This window comes from Typopeltis vanoorti, chromosome 24 (assembly GCF_054136105.1).
Source record: "Typopeltis vanoorti isolate ZY-2024b chromosome 24, IOZ_Tvanoo_1.0, whole genome shotgun sequence".
NCBI lineage: Eukaryota > Metazoa > Arthropoda > Arachnida > Uropygi > Thelyphonidae > Typopeltis > Typopeltis vanoorti.
Genome location: NC_143572.1, coordinates 56,879,274 through 56,897,515, shown reverse-complemented (window position 1 = coordinate 56,897,515; position 18,242 = coordinate 56,879,274). Strand labels below are relative to the sequence as shown.

Below are 18,242 nucleotides of genomic sequence, written 5' to 3'. Positions count from 1 at the left end.
ATGATCTCAACTTATTGATGAAAGAATATTAAAATATAACTGCATATAAATAATGAGACAATGTAACATGTTGCGAATTCACTATGTTTAAAATTTATGAAAGTTAAACACATAATAACCAGTTGAATGCACTATCTGTCAAAGAAACTTGAGTTAAGCTGTATTAGGAGGGTATGTGTGAAGTCAGTTTTTTGCATGGAGAGTTGTGAATGATTGGAATACATTGTCTGAGAGCATGGTGTCTGCAGAGAATGTGTTTAGCCCTCTCACCATCAATATGGATAAAATATCCTCCTCATACACTCGTATCCATCATATATTTCAATATAATATCAATGATATTATAATTTTAACATGCACTTTTCATCCATGGCAACCTTGATGCATATATATACGTCCTGGCTGGTTGGGAGGTTAAAGCATGGTATGATGAGATGTGTGTATGACAAAAAGGACTTCCAAGATGAGTATGTGGCTCCATGGAGTCTCTGGATGATGACGATGATGATGATGATAATAATATTCCATTAGTGTAAAATTAGTGTCAAGAGCACAGGTAAATACACTAAAAATGAACAAAGAAACAAAATCATTCAATAATTGTAAAGCCAATGGAAAGGTGACAGGAAATTCGATATGGACGCCTGCTGCATTTATCAAAAGGCTCTACTTTTGTAACAAAGAACAACCTCTTGAATATGCGGAAATCACCATAATGATTTTTATTAGGTGCAATCTGAAAATAAGATGCACTATATTAGATTTACTTTTGTCTGTCTATCTTTCCATAAGCTATTCAGAAACCTGTCTGAAAGAATTTCATTGAAACTTGATATTTAAAATTCTTAAGAAAATATGTGAAGCCACTCCATTTGTTTCCACTGCACCATGTTAAATCAGGAGGGAGGAAAATGAACATTACAATTATATGGCAAAATTATATGCTACAATAATTCCACTCTGGCTCGCAGATGAGATAATATGATTCACTAGTTTCAATCAAATAGCACCTGTGTAGTTCAGTGGAAGTGGTGTTAACATTCCTCAGCGCTAAACCGCCCGAAGAAGGAATGTCACGAGTTCAATTCTAGTCGCCGACTAGAGTCACTTTTTTGTCAGCAAAGGTCGGTCGATTGGTAGAGTCTCTGCTACTAATGGCTCACGCAAAGAGTCACGCAAGTCTGAGCACAATTAGTAGTTGGAAGGGGTCAATCATTCGATGCTGTTGCCGGCCTGGTTGGCTGAGTGGTTAGCATATCTGCTCTCCAGTCAAACGGCTGCAGGTTCGAATCCCACTGTTGACATGGTTGTTTGTGATTGTCTGTGGAAATACTAGTGGTGATGATGGGCAGTAGATGGCATTGGTGTACATGATGATGATAGTTGCGTTTTTTTAGGCCAGCCTGGCTGGCCGAGTGGTTAGCGTATCTGCTATCCAGCCAAAAGGCTGCGGGTTCGAATACTGCTGTGGACATGGATGTTTGTGATTGTCTTTGGAAATGACAGTGGTGGTGGTGGTCAGCAGTAGATGGCATTGGTGTAGTTGTGGTCAGTTTTTGGATTGAGTGGCAGAGACAGGCGTTGTAGAGCAGGTGCCCTCTCTCGATAAGTCTTTGAACTCCCTGGAGGAGTCAAATAATAATAATAAAATAATTTCTAACAGTAAAATGATTCAAACTAATAATTCTGCACTGGCCGGATAGAATTTAATGAAATCAAATCTGATAAGATATGTTAAATTATTTCAATTTTGCTTTCAAATGGATCATTTGCAGTGGCAGAATTATGCAAGTCAACATTATTACGCAAATAGTGTATATAAGCCATCTATAACAAAAAGGGAAAAAAGCTGAATGTGAGAATTACAGAGGAATTTCCTCTACTAAGTGTTCCAGGTAAGATTTATGCAAGTATACTTGAAAAGGTCTCCTAGTAGTATAATATGCCCTTGAACTTCTTCAATTGTTTTTTGTAAGAGTTCAAAGAATGCATTTTTAATTTCTTTATTAGCATTATCATTTGGGTCATATGTAACAATTACAGTGAATACTTAGTTATCTGATTTAAAATCTATACTGATTGTCAACAACCTTTATCATAACAATCTTTGAATTTTTAATTCAAATCTTTTATTTAAATCTTTGAATTTCTTTAATTCAAAGATTAATTAAAAGTTATTAAATTTGAAAAATAGATTCTTCATCTATAAAATAAAAAAATTCTAAAAAACAATTAAGTTTTCAAACACAAAATGAGCTGTTATCCACACAAACTTCATAATTCATAATTGAACTTCAAATTAAAGAAACACTGCCTGGTACAGATGCTTGGAAGTCATTGATAATTAGCAATGTGAGTGATAATCACAAATGAGTGATTATAATCACTCATGTTGATGTTTACCAGAATAAAACAGACATCCAAAGTTAATCATCTTCTTCTTTCGATATGCCTTTATCCCGTGTTAAACGGGGTCGGTGTTCCCATCTTTAATCTTTTTCCCCCAGGTTTTCCAGTCCAGGGCATCTTCCCGACTCCATCCTTTCTCCCTAAGATCCTCTGCCACCTTATCCCTCCACCCTGAGCTCAGACCTGCCTCTTTTCCTCCTTCCCTCCACCTCCATGCACTCCACTCATTTGCCAACATGCTCCTCACTCCTCCTCTCTACATAACCGAACCACCTCAGTCTGCTTTCTTGTACCTTCTTACCGATCCGTCCCACCTTGACCATCCCTCTGATGTAGTCATTCCTTATCCTGTTCTCCTTTGTCACACCACTCATCCATCTCAATATCCACATCTCCGCCACCTCCATCTTCCTCTCCTGTGCCTTTGTTATAGGCCACGTCTCCACACCATGAAGCATCACCAGCCTCACCACCATCTCATACAGTTTTCCTTTCATCTTACAACTCACTCTCTTGTTGCACAGGATCCCGCTCATCTTCCTCCAGTTCATCCAGCTGCATATTATTCGGTGCTGTATTTCCTCATCCAGATCGCCATTCCTCTTGATGATCGACCAGAGGTACTTGAATTTCTTCTCTGAAGTTAACCTTTCACTCTGGAGTCATATAACCATATCCTCAGCACTCCCTGTTGACATATATTCAGTCTTCACCTGGTTAATTCTCATGCCTCTCTCCTCCAATACCTTTCTCCACTCTTCCAGGGTCTTTTCAAGCTTCTCTCGGGTTGATTCGCAAAGAACAATGTCGTCGGCAAACATCATGCTCCATGGCACCTCCCTCTTAACGTCCTCCACTAGTACATCCATGACCAGGTCAAAGAGGTAGGGGCTCAGAGCTGATCCCTGATGGAGCCCAACGACAATGGGAAACCCCTCTGTCATGCTGACACTAGACCTGACCTGAGTTTTTGCTCCCTCATACATCTCCTTCACCAACCTCACGTATTTCTCCGACATCCCCTTCTTACTCATACGCCTCCATACCTCATGCCTGGCCACTTTGTCGTACGCCTTTTCCAGGTCTATAAACACCATATGCAGCTCCACCTGCATCTCCCTATATTTCTCCATCAGTCGCCTTAGTGCAAATATCGCATCCGTTGTCCCTCTTCCTGGCATAAATCCAAACTACTCCTCGCCAATTTTCATTTCCCACCGTATCCTTCCTTCAATTACTCTTTCCTAAAACTTCAATGTGCGTGACATCAGCTTGATCCCTCTATAGTTGCCACAATCCTGAACATCTCCTTCTCCTTTGTAAATTGGGAGGAGAATGCTTTTCCTCCATTCCTCTGGTATCTTTCCTGTTGGGCTACTTTCCTCATCAGATCCCATAACATGTCTGCGCCCTCGCTGCCCAGACTTCTCCAGGTATCTGGTCAGCCCCCACAGCCTTTCCATTCTTCATTTTCTCAGTACCCAAAGCACTTCCTCTCTGCTGATGTCCTGCACCGATCCCTTGTTTGCCTCTCCATCCTCACACCTCTCTTGGATTCTCCTCATTTAGCAGATTATGGAAATATTCTTTCCATCTTCCTCTGATTTTGTCCTCCTCTTGTAGTACTACTCCTGAGGTGTCCTTTATCTGCTTGACTGATGTTATATCTTTCAAGGCCTTATCCCTAGCTTTCGCTATTCTCAACAACTGAGCTTCACCACCGTTTCTCTCCAGTACTTCATAAACCTCGTCAACTGCCCTTGCCTTCACCCTTGCCACAGCTCTCTTTGCATTTTTCTTTGCTAATCTATATGCCTCCTTGTCGGCTCCAGTTCCAGTCATGTCCCATTTTTTTCTTTGCCTCTTTCTTTACCTTGATCTCCAACTGCACATCCTCATTCCACCACCATGCCTCCTTATCCTCAGGTGGCCCCTTTCCTGATGTTATACCGAGCACCTCTTCTCCAATTTTTCTCATAATCCAACTATTTACATTCCACCATTCTTCCACATCCTCTGGTAACTTCATTTTTTTCAGTACCTTTTCTTTAAACTTATTCCTCAGGCCTTCCTCTTCCAATTTCCACCACTTTATTTTCCTATCTTTCTGTCACTTCCATCTAGTCTTCTTTTCCCCTTTAATATCACAGTCTACCACAACCAACCTGTGCTGTGCCGCTACACTTTCTCCATTAATCACTTTACAGTTTTTCACCTCCTTCAGATGTTTCCTACGGCACATAATATAGTCAATCTGACTCATTCTATCCCTGCTCTTATAGGTTATCAAGTGTCCAACTCTCTTCTTAAACCACGTGTTAGCTATAGCCAGGTTGAAGGCCACAGCTTGCTCTATGATTCTTTTACCTTCTTCATTTCTTTCCCCACTACTACAATCCCCGTGCACCGTTTCTTCAACACTCCGTCGTCTTCCTACATGCCCATTCAAGTCTGCTCTGACGATCACTCTCTCACCATCAGGGATTCCCATTACAACCTGGTCAAGTTCTCTCCAGAATGCCTCTTTCTCTTCCTCATCACAACCTACTTGTGGAGGGTAGCCACACACTATTGCAGCCACGCTTCCTCCAATCTCAAGCTTAACACTCATAATCCGATCGTTCTTCCGGCACACCTCGCAGACTCCACTCTTCAGCTCCTTGTCGATGATGATTCCTACTCCATTTCTTCCATTCTCATTTACCCCACTGAAAAACAGTTTATATCCTTCAGCCAGCTCCTTTGCTTTATTGCCCTTCTACCTTGTCTCCTGCACGCACAAGATCTTCAGCTTCCTTCTTCTCATCATGTCTGCTATCTCCCTGCTCTTTTCATTCATCATACCCACATCCAAAGTTAATAACTACCTAAATTTATTTATCTAATTAGATTACTAAGCAGTCCATGCAGTTAGCCTAGCAGCTATGCGCTTCACAACTATATACCTGGGGAAGGAGTGTCCTAGGTTCGATTCCCACCATCCCACAAAGCAGGCAAACTGGCCTTGAGAACTCAACACCACAGGACATAGGATACACCGGGGCATAAGGCTGCCCACCTTATCCTGTGAACGGTTTGAGGTCTGATGATTAATAAACCCTGGTAACCGCAAAGTAAAAGGGAGATGAGATGACTAAGCCAATATTTTGCATTAGTCACCAAGGCATCTTCATGAAAACAAAGATATATTTGAACATGTGCAAGCAGGCACACCAATAAAAGGCAAAACATAGACTGACTGTGAAAAGTAGGCTCCTAGAGTCCTAACTGGCACCCTCTATGAATGCAGTGATGGAAACCTACTGAAATTGTCAAAATTATGGTTTCTCAGATTTTTAGCATCGTGATGCAGCTGAATTTAAGTTTGGGAATGCTGTAGTGGCAGATACCAGAAATAGTCTCTTTGATTTAAATCTATTTTTGTATATGGGAGAGAGGTTTTCTTCCAATGGATCTGGCAGTCCATATCTGTGGCATGGTCTAGCACCCCAGAATAACTGTAGTATAAATGAAGGATGTATTTTCTATGTTCTTCCAGATGGATATTGGCAGTCTTCCTGTTTGTCTGAAGTATTTAAACTTGCAGAAGCAAGGGAGACTACAGACCCAGGATGGTCCAGATGGTCAGATAAGGGTAACTAATTTTTAGTAAGGCCTGAAAGATGTGTCTATGTGAATACTTTTTTTTTTTAAGAATGTGTGCAATTTTTTTCTTCTGGGGTGCCCCAGATGTAGGGAATGGCAATATTTTTTTTTTTTTTTTTTTTTTTGGGGGGGGGGGGGGGGGAAAGCTCTGATAATTTTGTTAAATGTGTCCTAAATGTGACTGATTTCAATGGATGGTAATGTTTACTCTCTTCTGGATTTTTTATTTTATAACTTAATCATTATTATTATAATGATATGAGACCAGAACAGGCCACATGGACTAAAATCCATGTTAGGAAGAAGAAGAAGAAGATCATTATTATTACTTTGCTGTTTTAAGGATACGTGTGATATAAGACTGAATGACAAATGCACGTAAACACAAGAAAGATATTTAATTAACCAAATATTTTGGTCTAGAAATTTCTATTTCCAGACCGAAATATATGGTTAATTAAATATCTTTCTTGTGTTTACGTGCATTTATCATTCATCATTATTACTAACATCAGATCTCCATAGAGTCAAAAGACTCATGGCAGGAGACATGCACTGTAACAAAGCTCATCAAAAGCAGGTTTTGAACTCATCCAACATGTCCTCATTCACCACATTCTCATGCAATACATTCTGACTCACCAAACTTTCCAAGCAAAGAACCCGTTCCTTATTCCATTGCTCATGCCTCATTAATTTCTCAGGATAGCTAATTGTTCTATCACTATCCCCCTTCATTCTATGAAAAATGTCTTCCACATTAACCTGGTAACAACCCCTTACCAACAACTTGTAGAGATTATTATTATTACGGGCAACTCCAAGGAGTCGACAGACTCATCGAAAGAGGCCCTAACATCATGTCAAGAACAACTATTCGTCTTTCACACAGTATTTATCATACCTCGCCTTAAACTCATTCACAGTCATAGCACCCACAACAGACTCTGGTAGCTTATTCCACTCATTTACCACTCTCCAAGTAAAGAACCTAGCTCTAACACTCATGTTAACCACATTTTTGCCCAGCTTCCATGTATGGCCCATAGTCCTCCCACCACCAGCCCTATTCTCAAAAATATCTTCTGGATTAATCTTATAGAAACCCTTCAGTAATTTGAATGTCTCAATCATATCACCCCTTTCCACCTATCAACCAATTTTTGCAACCCACAAATCTTCAATCTGTTCTCATAAGGTTCATTCCACAGACCTGCCACCATCTTGGTCGCTCGTCTCTGGATCCTCTTCACCTCCTCCCAATCAAGAAGAAACCCTGGCACTCATATCTGGGAAAAGGTAGTCCAGATGGGGTCTTATCAGGACTCGATATAGAGGAACAATAACTTGTTTGTCTCTGCTCGTTAAAGTATTTTTCAATAACCAAGTGATTTGATGAGCTGTATTAGCCAATTTTGCAATTTTACCCCTAAACTTCAACTCCCTATCCACCAATGCTCCCAAATCCCTGGCCTCATCAATCTCCTGGAGTACGGTTCCACCAATGTGATATACTACTGCTATATCTTTTCACCCCAAAATGCATAACCTTACACTTTGCCACTTTAAATTGACATCCATTTTCCTTAGCACAGTCCTCCAAACTATCCAAATCATCCTGCAAAATTTTGACATCCTGTGCACTCACAATTGCTCTACCCAACTTTGCATCATCAGCAAACAAGTGAACACTTCCTCTCAGATCCTTTCCTATATTGTTAATGAACAAATTGAAAAGTAGTGGTCCAAGAACAGAACCCTGTGGCACACCACTAGTCACAAGCCATCTTTTCGACTCCACTCCTGAATAAACCACTCTCTGGTATCTCTCCATCAACCACCCTCCTATCCATCTCACCAACCCTATATCCATCCCCATCTGCTCCACTTTACTGATTAGATTTCCATGTAGTATCCTATCAAAGGCCTTGGCAAGGTCCAGTAGAATCACTGAAAACCCATTATCCTTATCCAGTTCTGTCGTTACTGTGTTATAAAACGTGAGCAAATTACTGAGGCATGATCTACCCTTCACAAAACCATGTTGTCCCCCATACAGTATCCCATTTTCATCTATCCAATCCTGTATTTACCTCTTGACTATTTTCTCCAAGACCTTGACAACGATTCCTGATATGCTAATCGGTCGGTAATTTACAACAGCAGTCTTGGAACCTCCTTTATGCAGTGGAACTATTTTCCCCTCTTTCCATCCCCCTCGGGACTAACCCAGACCCGAGACTCAGATTAAACAGAATGGTCAAGGTTACAGATAATTCTTTAGCCACTTCACGTACCACAGAGATGTAAGGGAACATGCCAAACTGAAAGGACATCAAGTTTAAGTTACTCTATTAGAACTTTAATGTATTTACGAGGGTGGTCTGAAATGTTCTTGGCCTCGACCATAGATGACAACACTATAGCAAGATTTTTTTTTTCTAAGTTGGTACATCTGTCATAAGCATCCATGTGAAATAGCAAGTCATTTTATCAAGTAGTTTGTTTTATATGGCTGTCTGAAGCAAAAGTGTTGTCTGTATCCCTTGAAATGGATAAAATTGAATATCTTATGGTTTTATAAAATTCTTTGCAAAAGAAGGTTTAACGCCAAAAGAAATTCATTCAAAGTTCATAAAAGTTTATGAGCACTTTTCCCTTTCATATTTGACAATTAAGAAATGGGCTTCAGAGTTTAAACGTAGCCGTACCAGTCTTGAAGATCATCCACGTGAAGGACGTCCAAAATGCGTAACGCCAGAAATCATTGATCAAGTGCTCAATATGGTATTGGATGACTGGCAAGTCAAAGTGTGTAAAATTGCTGAGACTAGGCATTTCAAAAGAACATGTACGATGCATTTTGCATGAATAATTGCAAATGAAAAAGCTTTGCACAAGATGGATGCCACGCTTGCTCACAGCAGATCAAAAATGCACTCGCATGAAAATCTCTGAACAGTGCTTGGAGCGTTTTAACAAGAATAAAACTGATTTTGTGCATCGATTTATGACTATTGATAAGATTTGGATTCACCATTACACACCAGAATCCAAACAGCAGTCAAAACAGTGGACAGAAGCCGGTTGTTCCATGCCAAAGAAGACAAAGTCGATTCTATCAGCTGGAAAAGTCATGGCATTGGTGTTTTGGGATGCTAAAGGCATTTTGTTTATCAATTATCTTGAAAAGGGTAAAACAATAACCGGGGAATATTATTCCAATCTTTTAACCAGACTAGATGAAAAAATTTGTGAGAAAAGACTGGTTTGCAGAAGAAAAAAATCATCTTTCATCAAGACAGCGCACCTGGGAATGGGAAAATTAAGGGATCTGCATTATGAATTGTTGAAACATTCACCCTTTCCCCAGATTTGGTTTCCTCTGACTTCTATTTCTTCCCAAAACTAAAACTCTTCCTTGTTGTTCAGCGTTTTTCTCTGAATCAAGAGGTGATTGCAGCTGTAGAGGGGTACTTTGCAGATCTTAAAGCAACCGAATATGAAAAACTGAGATCCACTACAGGGATGGGATAATGGCACTGGAGCATTGCTGGAATAAATGTATTAGTCTTAAGGGAGATTATGTTCAAAAATAAAAATAATTTTGAAATTATAAATTCGTTTTTTCATTGTTAGGCCAAGAACTTTTCAGACCACCCTCATAGACCATATTACTTTATATTATTATTATTATGATTATTATTATTATTACATGAGACCTCCAGGGAGTCCAATTACTCATTGAGGGAGAGCACCTACTCTATAACTCTGTCTTCACAATTACCACCACCACTAGTATTTTCACAGACAATCACAAACATCTATGCTCACAGTGGGATTCAAACCCACAGCCTTTAGGCTGGAGAGCAGATACGCTAACCATTTGGCCAATCAGGCTAGCCATGTAGCATAGTTCATATCATGTAGTATAGTTCATGCACTTTCCTTGTTGAATCTTCTGATTTTTTTTCTAGTTGTTTAATTTGAAAGTCATACTGAAGATGCTCTTGAGACTAGGGCAAAAATTCTATGGCAATAAAAATTATATAAGTAAAATTAATATTAGTTTAATTACCTTGACTTATTCCAATCACTCAATTTTTTTTCCCTTTTTCATTATAGCTAACAAAATTTTGTTGCTTTCATCTATGTCTCTTTGGATTCTTGTAGATAGGCTTATACATTGGTAACACATGACTATTAAATTATTTAAGGAATTTACAACATATACAGTTTACAATGTATATGTTGTAAATTCTTTAAATAATTTAATAGTTTGGATTCACAATATGAATTTGATTTACTTCAGTCAATACAAAAACAAGGATAAATTTATATTTTTTTTTCTTGAAATAATACAATACCAAATATGAAAGCAATAAAAAAATAATGTAGTTTCATTCTTCTAGTTTAAATATAACACCCCGAATAATTTTATGAAGTATATCATACAGCATTATTCAGAGCAACTATATTTTGTGAAAAGAATTTGTGAGGAAATTCGGTTTACTATTCACAAAAAAGTATGCTTAACATAGCATTTGTTCTATGGGACTTATGCCAGGCACTTTTTTTGTGGTTTAATACAGCAGTGTTCAAGTGTACATGTACTACATCTGGAAGTGCTGGAATGTGTGAGGAATCGAATATGAAAAAGCAACCAGAAATGTGGACTGTAAAACATGCAATCCCCCCCCACACACACACACAATACTTTATAAATTCAACAATTCTCCTGTCTGAGTCATCTAATTTCTCTAATTCCATAGATAAAATTGATCTTAAAAGGAGGAATATTTCAAAGTAGAAGACATTATTACAAATATAACAAATAAATAAAGTATGACTGAATCCTCTAAACAGTTTATGAATAGTGCTTTCAAAAATGAAAAAAAAAAAAAGGAATATGAACAGTGCATTGCTTCTCAAGGATATTTATCACTTTCAACGTGATAAACTTAACTAAGCTATAGTATAAGTACTGAAATCAAGTTATTACTGATTACTTCCAGGGAATTTTTGAGCCCACCATGCATAAAGCAATTAGCACCATTACATATTAAAAGCTTCTTTACAATTCAAAATTAAATAAACTAAAATCTTACTTTTTTAACTCAAACAGAAACTTCACCAAATCATCATCAGATAACTTTGAACTTTCCTGTCTGTAAATAGGAGTAATTTCAGATGAAGTATCAAGATCTCCAGAAAATTTAAATATGGGTCTAAAGGGGTGAAAAAATGGAATTCCACTGTACATCTTTGCTACTTTAAGAATTGGATAAAATATTAACTTAGGAACAAATCAAAATCTCATACAGGCATGCACACAGTTTTATAAGAATATAAAATAAAAATAGACATGTACCATCATTAAAACATTATGACAATTTTCTAATTTCATTAGTAAAATTGCCTTTGAAATCATTGGCATTACAAATATTATTACAATAAGTTATAATAAGTTTTGAAATCATAACTTATAACAATATTTATATTAAACACAGCATAATGGAAAAGCATGAAGATTTATAAAATATATGAAATCAATTTTAATTATATCACTTTAAAACAAAAAAAAAAAAGAATTATGAATGCAGGGAGTATCAAAAATAAGGGAGATAAAATTGTTTCACTGACTGAGTTTATTCACAGAAAAATGTTGGAATAAGTGATACATAGTTGGATGAGAATAATATTCTGACGAGAATAGAAACAGAATGATAAGATGTTTTCATGAGGAAAGAAAGAATAAGGAAGGGGGAAGTGCTGCTGATCATAGCAGGAGAAATATATCTATATAAGGTGGACATTGCAAGAGAGAAACAGTGACAATGGTTTTGAGGCAGTATGGTGTGAGGTGGAGGTTGATAGGAAGAGATATTTAGTCTGATATTGCTACAGGCTAAAGAATGTAGAAGGTGGTGATGGAGAAATGTATAAACAACTTGGGTTAGTGATAATGGAACAGTGATCATTATGAGTGATTTTAAGACTGGATTTACAGATTGGAATGAAAAGATAGCATTTGAGAATAAAGAAAAGGAATTTGAGTACCTGAAAGAAGAAGCAGGTAAAGAAGGGCATGCAAGTTTTAGGATCTGATTATCACATTCAGTGATGCACCTGGGGGGCAAAAAAAAGAAAAAGGAAAAAAAAACACTAGAAAATTTTCCAAAATATTTTCCTAATTAAAATTAATATTTTTATTTATGTTGTGTTGTGTCTTCTATTTCTATACTACTTATGAATTAGTGGTCACATAAGGTGGGAATACCCTATAGCTCTTGGGAATCACAGCCACTGTGAAAGCAAGGCAAACGAGGTAGTGCTCGAGCAGACTGAGTGCTACTTCGTTTTCCCAAGCCGGGCCAGAGAGATCACAGGTTTCATGTATTGGCGATTACCGCAGATGCTCAGTCATAGGTCGTATGCAATGCGCAGTGTCTATTCCCAAATCATCTACTTGTCCCACCTCACAAGATTAAATCTTGAGTACACCACTGATCACATTAGAGGAGGAGTAACTGAGTAGTGTTACATTTCTATCCATCTAGATGGTGAGTGATCATGAAGGGATCACTTGGGTGGTATCTAGCTACATGAAGACTTCTCTGTGGAAAAGATATATGTGTAATTACAAGGTTGGTGATTATACGAGGGGTTTCCAAAAAGTAAGGTAACACTTTCTTTTTTCTCGAGGATGTTTAATAATAGGAAGTTGAAATTACACACCAAGAAATATCAACATGCACTACTTCTCCAGTAACCAACATTGCACTGCCTGATGAATTTTCTCATCCACAGTGAAATTCCCATCCAGAAAAGTGTTTCTTAAGGGGGGGGAACAAACAAATGAATGTTTGAAGGCACCAAGTCTGAGCTGTAGGGGGGGGGATGTAGCAGAGTTCCCCCAATGATTATAGCACAACCACTCATGTGTGGCGAGTGCAGTGTGTAGAGTAGTGTTGTCATGCACCAAAATCATTCCCCTTGTCAGGAGTCCTGGTCATTTGCACTGAATGTTGGCCTTCAGTTTGTCCAATGTTGCACAGTAAAGCTCTGCATTGACTGTTCCTCCCTTCGGCAAGAAGTCCACCAACAGAATGCCTTGGTAATCCCAGAACACTGTGGCCATGATTTTTCATTTTCAAGCAATGGGAAGAGTTTTGAATTTCTTTGCATACAGAAGATTGTGGATGTTTCCAAGTCATGGAGTCTTGTTTGCTCTCCAGGGTAAAGTGATGAACCTGTTTCATCTCCTAGATAAGCAAGAAAATCCTTGCCTTTGTCACTGAATTGCAACAGATTCTCTAGACACATCTCCATGCATGTTGCCTTATACTCCTCTGACAAATATCAGGGCACTCAGCAGGAACATACCTTTCGAAAGGACATTGTGAACAATTTCATAAACTGCAGATTCACTTGATGGTCTTCAAAAATGATGTCCTTAATGCGCAGAATGTTGTTGTCTTACCTAATGAAGGTGTGCCTGCCCAATGTTGATCCTCAATGCTACCATGTCTCACTTTAAATTCACTGCACGGAAAACACACCTGCTTCTTTGACATCACATTTTCGCCATACACACCAACCAGCTCATGGTGAATGCCACTTGGTGAAGCTCTTTTGCTTGCAAAAAATGAATAACTTCACGAACATCTGTTTAGGACTACACTTGCATAGTAGCCACCATCTTGCAACTAGAATTAGCTATGAGGTGACAGCAGCACCACACTGCAATGGCAATCTTTTTGAACTTAATTAACAGATCTATTTGTCCATTGTGTTTTATCTCATTCCCTTTCACCATTATTAAGAAAAAAAAATGATTACCTTACTTTTCAGAAATCCCTCATACAGTCCATTTATCATACTTCTGACAAGCTACACAGTCTCAGACATCCCAAGTTTCAAGATCAACCTCAACCGGTGTCTTAAACAGTGATCTCCACCATATTTCAATGAAGATAGGGCAATCTGGTCACTTTAAATGCCATAAAAACATAGTCTTTCCTTTTAGACAGGATTAGATCTCTCTCTGATTAGCCTAACATTCACCTGCAGCCTCTCCTGGCATAAACATATCACACCAATTGCTTACTCAGCATCTAAACCAGGCATTAACTTCTGCTCAAAATGCTATTTTTCAACCACCCAGTTAACTCTTTACAAATCCCAAATCTGCCTATCTTTAGACTACTGCTTACATTTTGGGTTCATGCACTTTCTTAAAAATTCTCAATTTTGTCAAGAAGAGAGTAATTTGGCTCACAGACGATCCCATCCTTACAGACTCTATTTTACAGGTACCTGCATGGTGACTGCTCCACTAAACTGGCTGCTATCACTCCACCATTTTCTATTGGGCTTTCTAAAACAGGAGTAGTAGCTACCCAAAGTCCCTTTGCAGTGCAACTTCAAACATGCTGAATCTTCTTCACCTTTTCCTATCATTTCCATCTACTTCTGTCTTCTGGAACACACTTCCTCATGAAGTATTCAACAACTACAATCATGCAACTCTTCAAAAAAAAAAAGTCAGTAAATTATTCAATCCTCACCTGCACCCAACACATTGCACTGAAGTACTTACAGATTCTTCAACCACTCGTACATGGGATTAACATAAAAACTTCACTTATTCAGAGCAAACCTATTAGATTGAAAGCAATCCAGACATGTTATCTTGCATGTTATTATGTTGTTTACAATCATGTGATTTAATCAGTTAATCTGTGCTATTTTCAGTTACAGGTTTCCATATCCACGTTTAATGGGACTTTATATTTGTTACTTCTGAAGTGCAGAATACACTTTTGAAGTTGGTGATAGGGATATGGGAATTGACCTACATCACCCACTGATTCAAAGACATTTTCATGTAGCTGTTGAAAAGAGCTCAATGAGATTTATATTAAGCTATTATACAAACATAACATAGAAATACCTCTTATAGCACATAACTGGAAGAAGTTCTTATTCTAGGAGAAACCCAAGTGCTTTTTAACATAACTATTTTTAAATTAAAACTGTATTAGCAAATTTTGTACTGAACTGGGTGAGTTTGGCCTCCCAAAAACAGAAAAGAACAAGATAGAGAACAATCACAGAAATTAATGACTCTGGAGAAAGAATACCATCCAATAGTTATCAAAAAGATAACTATTGGATGGTATTGCTGTGTTGAAATTTGAAATAATGCTGGATGATAAATCCAGCATTATTTCAAAGCTAAATGCAGAAAAGTTTCATAAGAAATATGACCAGAGAGTTATGGGAATACACTCGCCAGCATTTACAAGTTAATTTTGTACGAAATTTCATATGAAACTTTCATAGTTTCTGCATTCAGAAACTATGAAATATTGCTGGATTTAATATCCACTTGATTTACATAATTTTTCATCACCAAAATTAAGCCTTTTGGTTCTTAATTTTAGTAAGTTATCAAAAAGATTTAAAAGCAGGAAGTCAAGCATCTATCTTGCAAAATAAAAATTTGCTAGCAGTATCGATAATAATCATAACAGATGTGTAGATAGCATAGACAGTCCTGGATAAACATTTATCCAAATCACCTTTCTCTCTTACAGGCAACTCTCCCTCATCTATTAAAAATTCTTTACACTTTAAAACATTAATAGAAAATTTAACTCCCTCAATTCTCTTGATGAGTCTTTGGATTCCCTAGAGGTGTAAAATAATAATAATAATGCAAAGTGTAACTTGGTGGGGAAACTTTAAAGGAGGAAGAGGAAATGAGAGATCTGGGAGTGATTGTGGACAAGAACCTCAAATTCAGGGTCCACACTGCACAAGGTGTGAAGACATCACATCAGATAATGGCAATAATGTAAGGAAAGACCCTGACATGCAGAAATAAAGAGATTATGATGGCATTGTATAAGGCCTTGATCAGGTCTCATATGGATTATTGTGCACAGATCTGGTTGCTTGGTTTTCATTGTGATGAGGATATGTTGGAAAGAGGCAGAGAAGATTCACAAAAGTTGTCAGTGGTCTTTAGAATGAAGAGTACAAGGACAGATTGAGAGAATGTAAGTTGCAAAGCTTCATGAATAGGAGGAAGAGGGGGGGAGGGGATACGATTGAGACATATAAGCAAGTCAGGATTTCTTATCGGGTTGACATGGAAGAGATTTTTCATAAAATGTGAGAGGGAGGTAAAACAAGAGGCCATTGCTGGAAACTGTATAAAGAGAGTGTGAGGAGAAGGTTCTTTGCATGGAGAGTGGCTGGTGAGTGGAATGCATTGAAAGAGTGCATTGTGAACACATTGAATCATTTTAAGGCATGGTTGGATGAGCATTGTGTGCAATAGTGTGTACCTCCCACAATAAGTCTCTGACTCCATGGAGGTCAGATGTTAATAATAATAATATAAATTGGCATACTTATCTATTTTTATATATACAAAAAGACTGCTGCAAGACATCAGAAAATTGCACACAACCATTCTATCAGCCATAACATGCATATCATACTAAACTTCACTTAATTCAGAGTATGATAAGTTAATTTAAAGTTCATAAAGAAAATATATGAAATCAGGTTCTGCTGCAAACAGTTTTACATTAGAAATGCAATGCTCAGGATTATATTTAAAAATTCCAGAATATGAAAGAGCAATTAAACAAACCTTGCAGTCCAGGCAAAAGGCATCCTATAGTGACCTAACCTTTGGCAACAGGTTCTGACTAGCTTTTGTACTTTAGTTCCAAGACGGCCATCTGCAGCACTTGGACGAAGATAGGGATCAGATGCTTGAGATATACCTCCTTGTAGAACTTTCTCTATCCTTATCACTAAATATAATTCTGGATCAGGATGCTGAACATTAAAAATTGCCTATACAAAGCAAAAATTATACTTTAAAAATGTGATATAAAGATTTGTGAAACTAGGATGAACATTCAGGACATTTTTACTTTGTTTACTTATTTTTGTGGTAAGGATGAAGGAACATTAAAATAAAGAAATTTCTAAACCCAAAAGAAATAACTCCTGAAATTATTTTAATATTATTATTATTAGCCAAGACCTCATGGAGTCAAAGACTCATCTGGGAGGTGCTTTTATCACACATACATCTCATCATGCCGTGTCTTAAACACACTCAAACTCCTTGCAGACACCACACTCTCAGGCAAGGTATTCCAATCATTCACAACTCTGCACGAAAAAAACCTGCCTCTCACTCCCCTACTCACACCCTCTTTATACAGTTTCCAGAGTTGACCTCTGGTTTTCACCTGATCTCCCACTATTCTCTGTAGAACTTCTCCACCATTAATCTTATAACAACCCCTTACCAACTTGTAGGTGTCTATCATATCTCTCCTCTTCCTCCTCTTCACCAGACTCTGCAAATTACATCTTCTCAATCTTTCCTCATATTCGACATTCCAGAGGTCAGAAACTACCTTAGTCAGTCACCTTTGGACCCTTTCCAACATCTCTTCTTCCTTCTGATAACCCAGTGACCAAATCTGGGCACAATAGTCCATGTGTGGCATTATCAAAGCCTTATACAACGGAACAAGAATCTCCCAACTTCTACACGTCAGTGTCCTCCGCATCATTCCCAGAAACTTCGTGTTGTCTTCACAATTTTGGCGATGTGTCCCCTGAATTTTAGATCCTTATCCACTATTGCCCCCAAATCTCTTATTTCCTCTACCTCCAACAATATATTCTCACCAAGCATAAATTCTGCATCCCATCTTTGTTATCCAAATTTTAAAACCTTACATTTTGCAACATTGAACTCACATCCCCATTTCCGTGCCCAATCACTCAATTTATTCAAGTCTTCTTGCAAGGCCACAACATCCTCACTACTCTTTATGGTTCGTCCCAACTTTGCATCATCTGCAAACAACTGAACATCTCCATCCAAATCTTCGCCAATATCATTAATATACAAGTTAAATAGTAATGGCCCTAAAACAGACCTCCGAGGCACTCCACTAGTGACTTTCCATTTCCTGGATATCGCACCCCCATACACAACTTGTTGATACCTATCAAATAGCCAGTCTTCAATCCAATGCACCAATCTAATATCCAACCCCATCTGCTCTAGTTTGACTGTCAACTTTTCATGAGGTACTCTATCAAAAGCTTTTGCAAAATCCAAGTATATTACTGTGTATCCT

General features: G+C 37.9%; 1 protein-coding gene across 1 annotated transcript in view; it reads right to left on the bottom strand.

Moving 5' to 3' along the window:
- Ziz (dedicator of cytokinesis protein Ziz) overlaps window positions 1-18,242 on the bottom strand; it is an 826,359-nt gene that overhangs the window by 524,159 nt on the left and 283,958 nt on the right. Inside the window, exons 13-14 of the mRNA XM_090414187.1 lie at window positions 16,724-16,932; window positions 11,163-11,282 (exon numbers count right to left, since the gene is read on the bottom strand). Of these exons, the coding sequence (XP_090270313.1) occupies window positions 11,163-11,282; window positions 16,724-16,932 (329 nt within the window). The remainder of the gene's footprint in view (window positions 1-11,162; window positions 11,283-16,723; window positions 16,933-18,242) is intronic.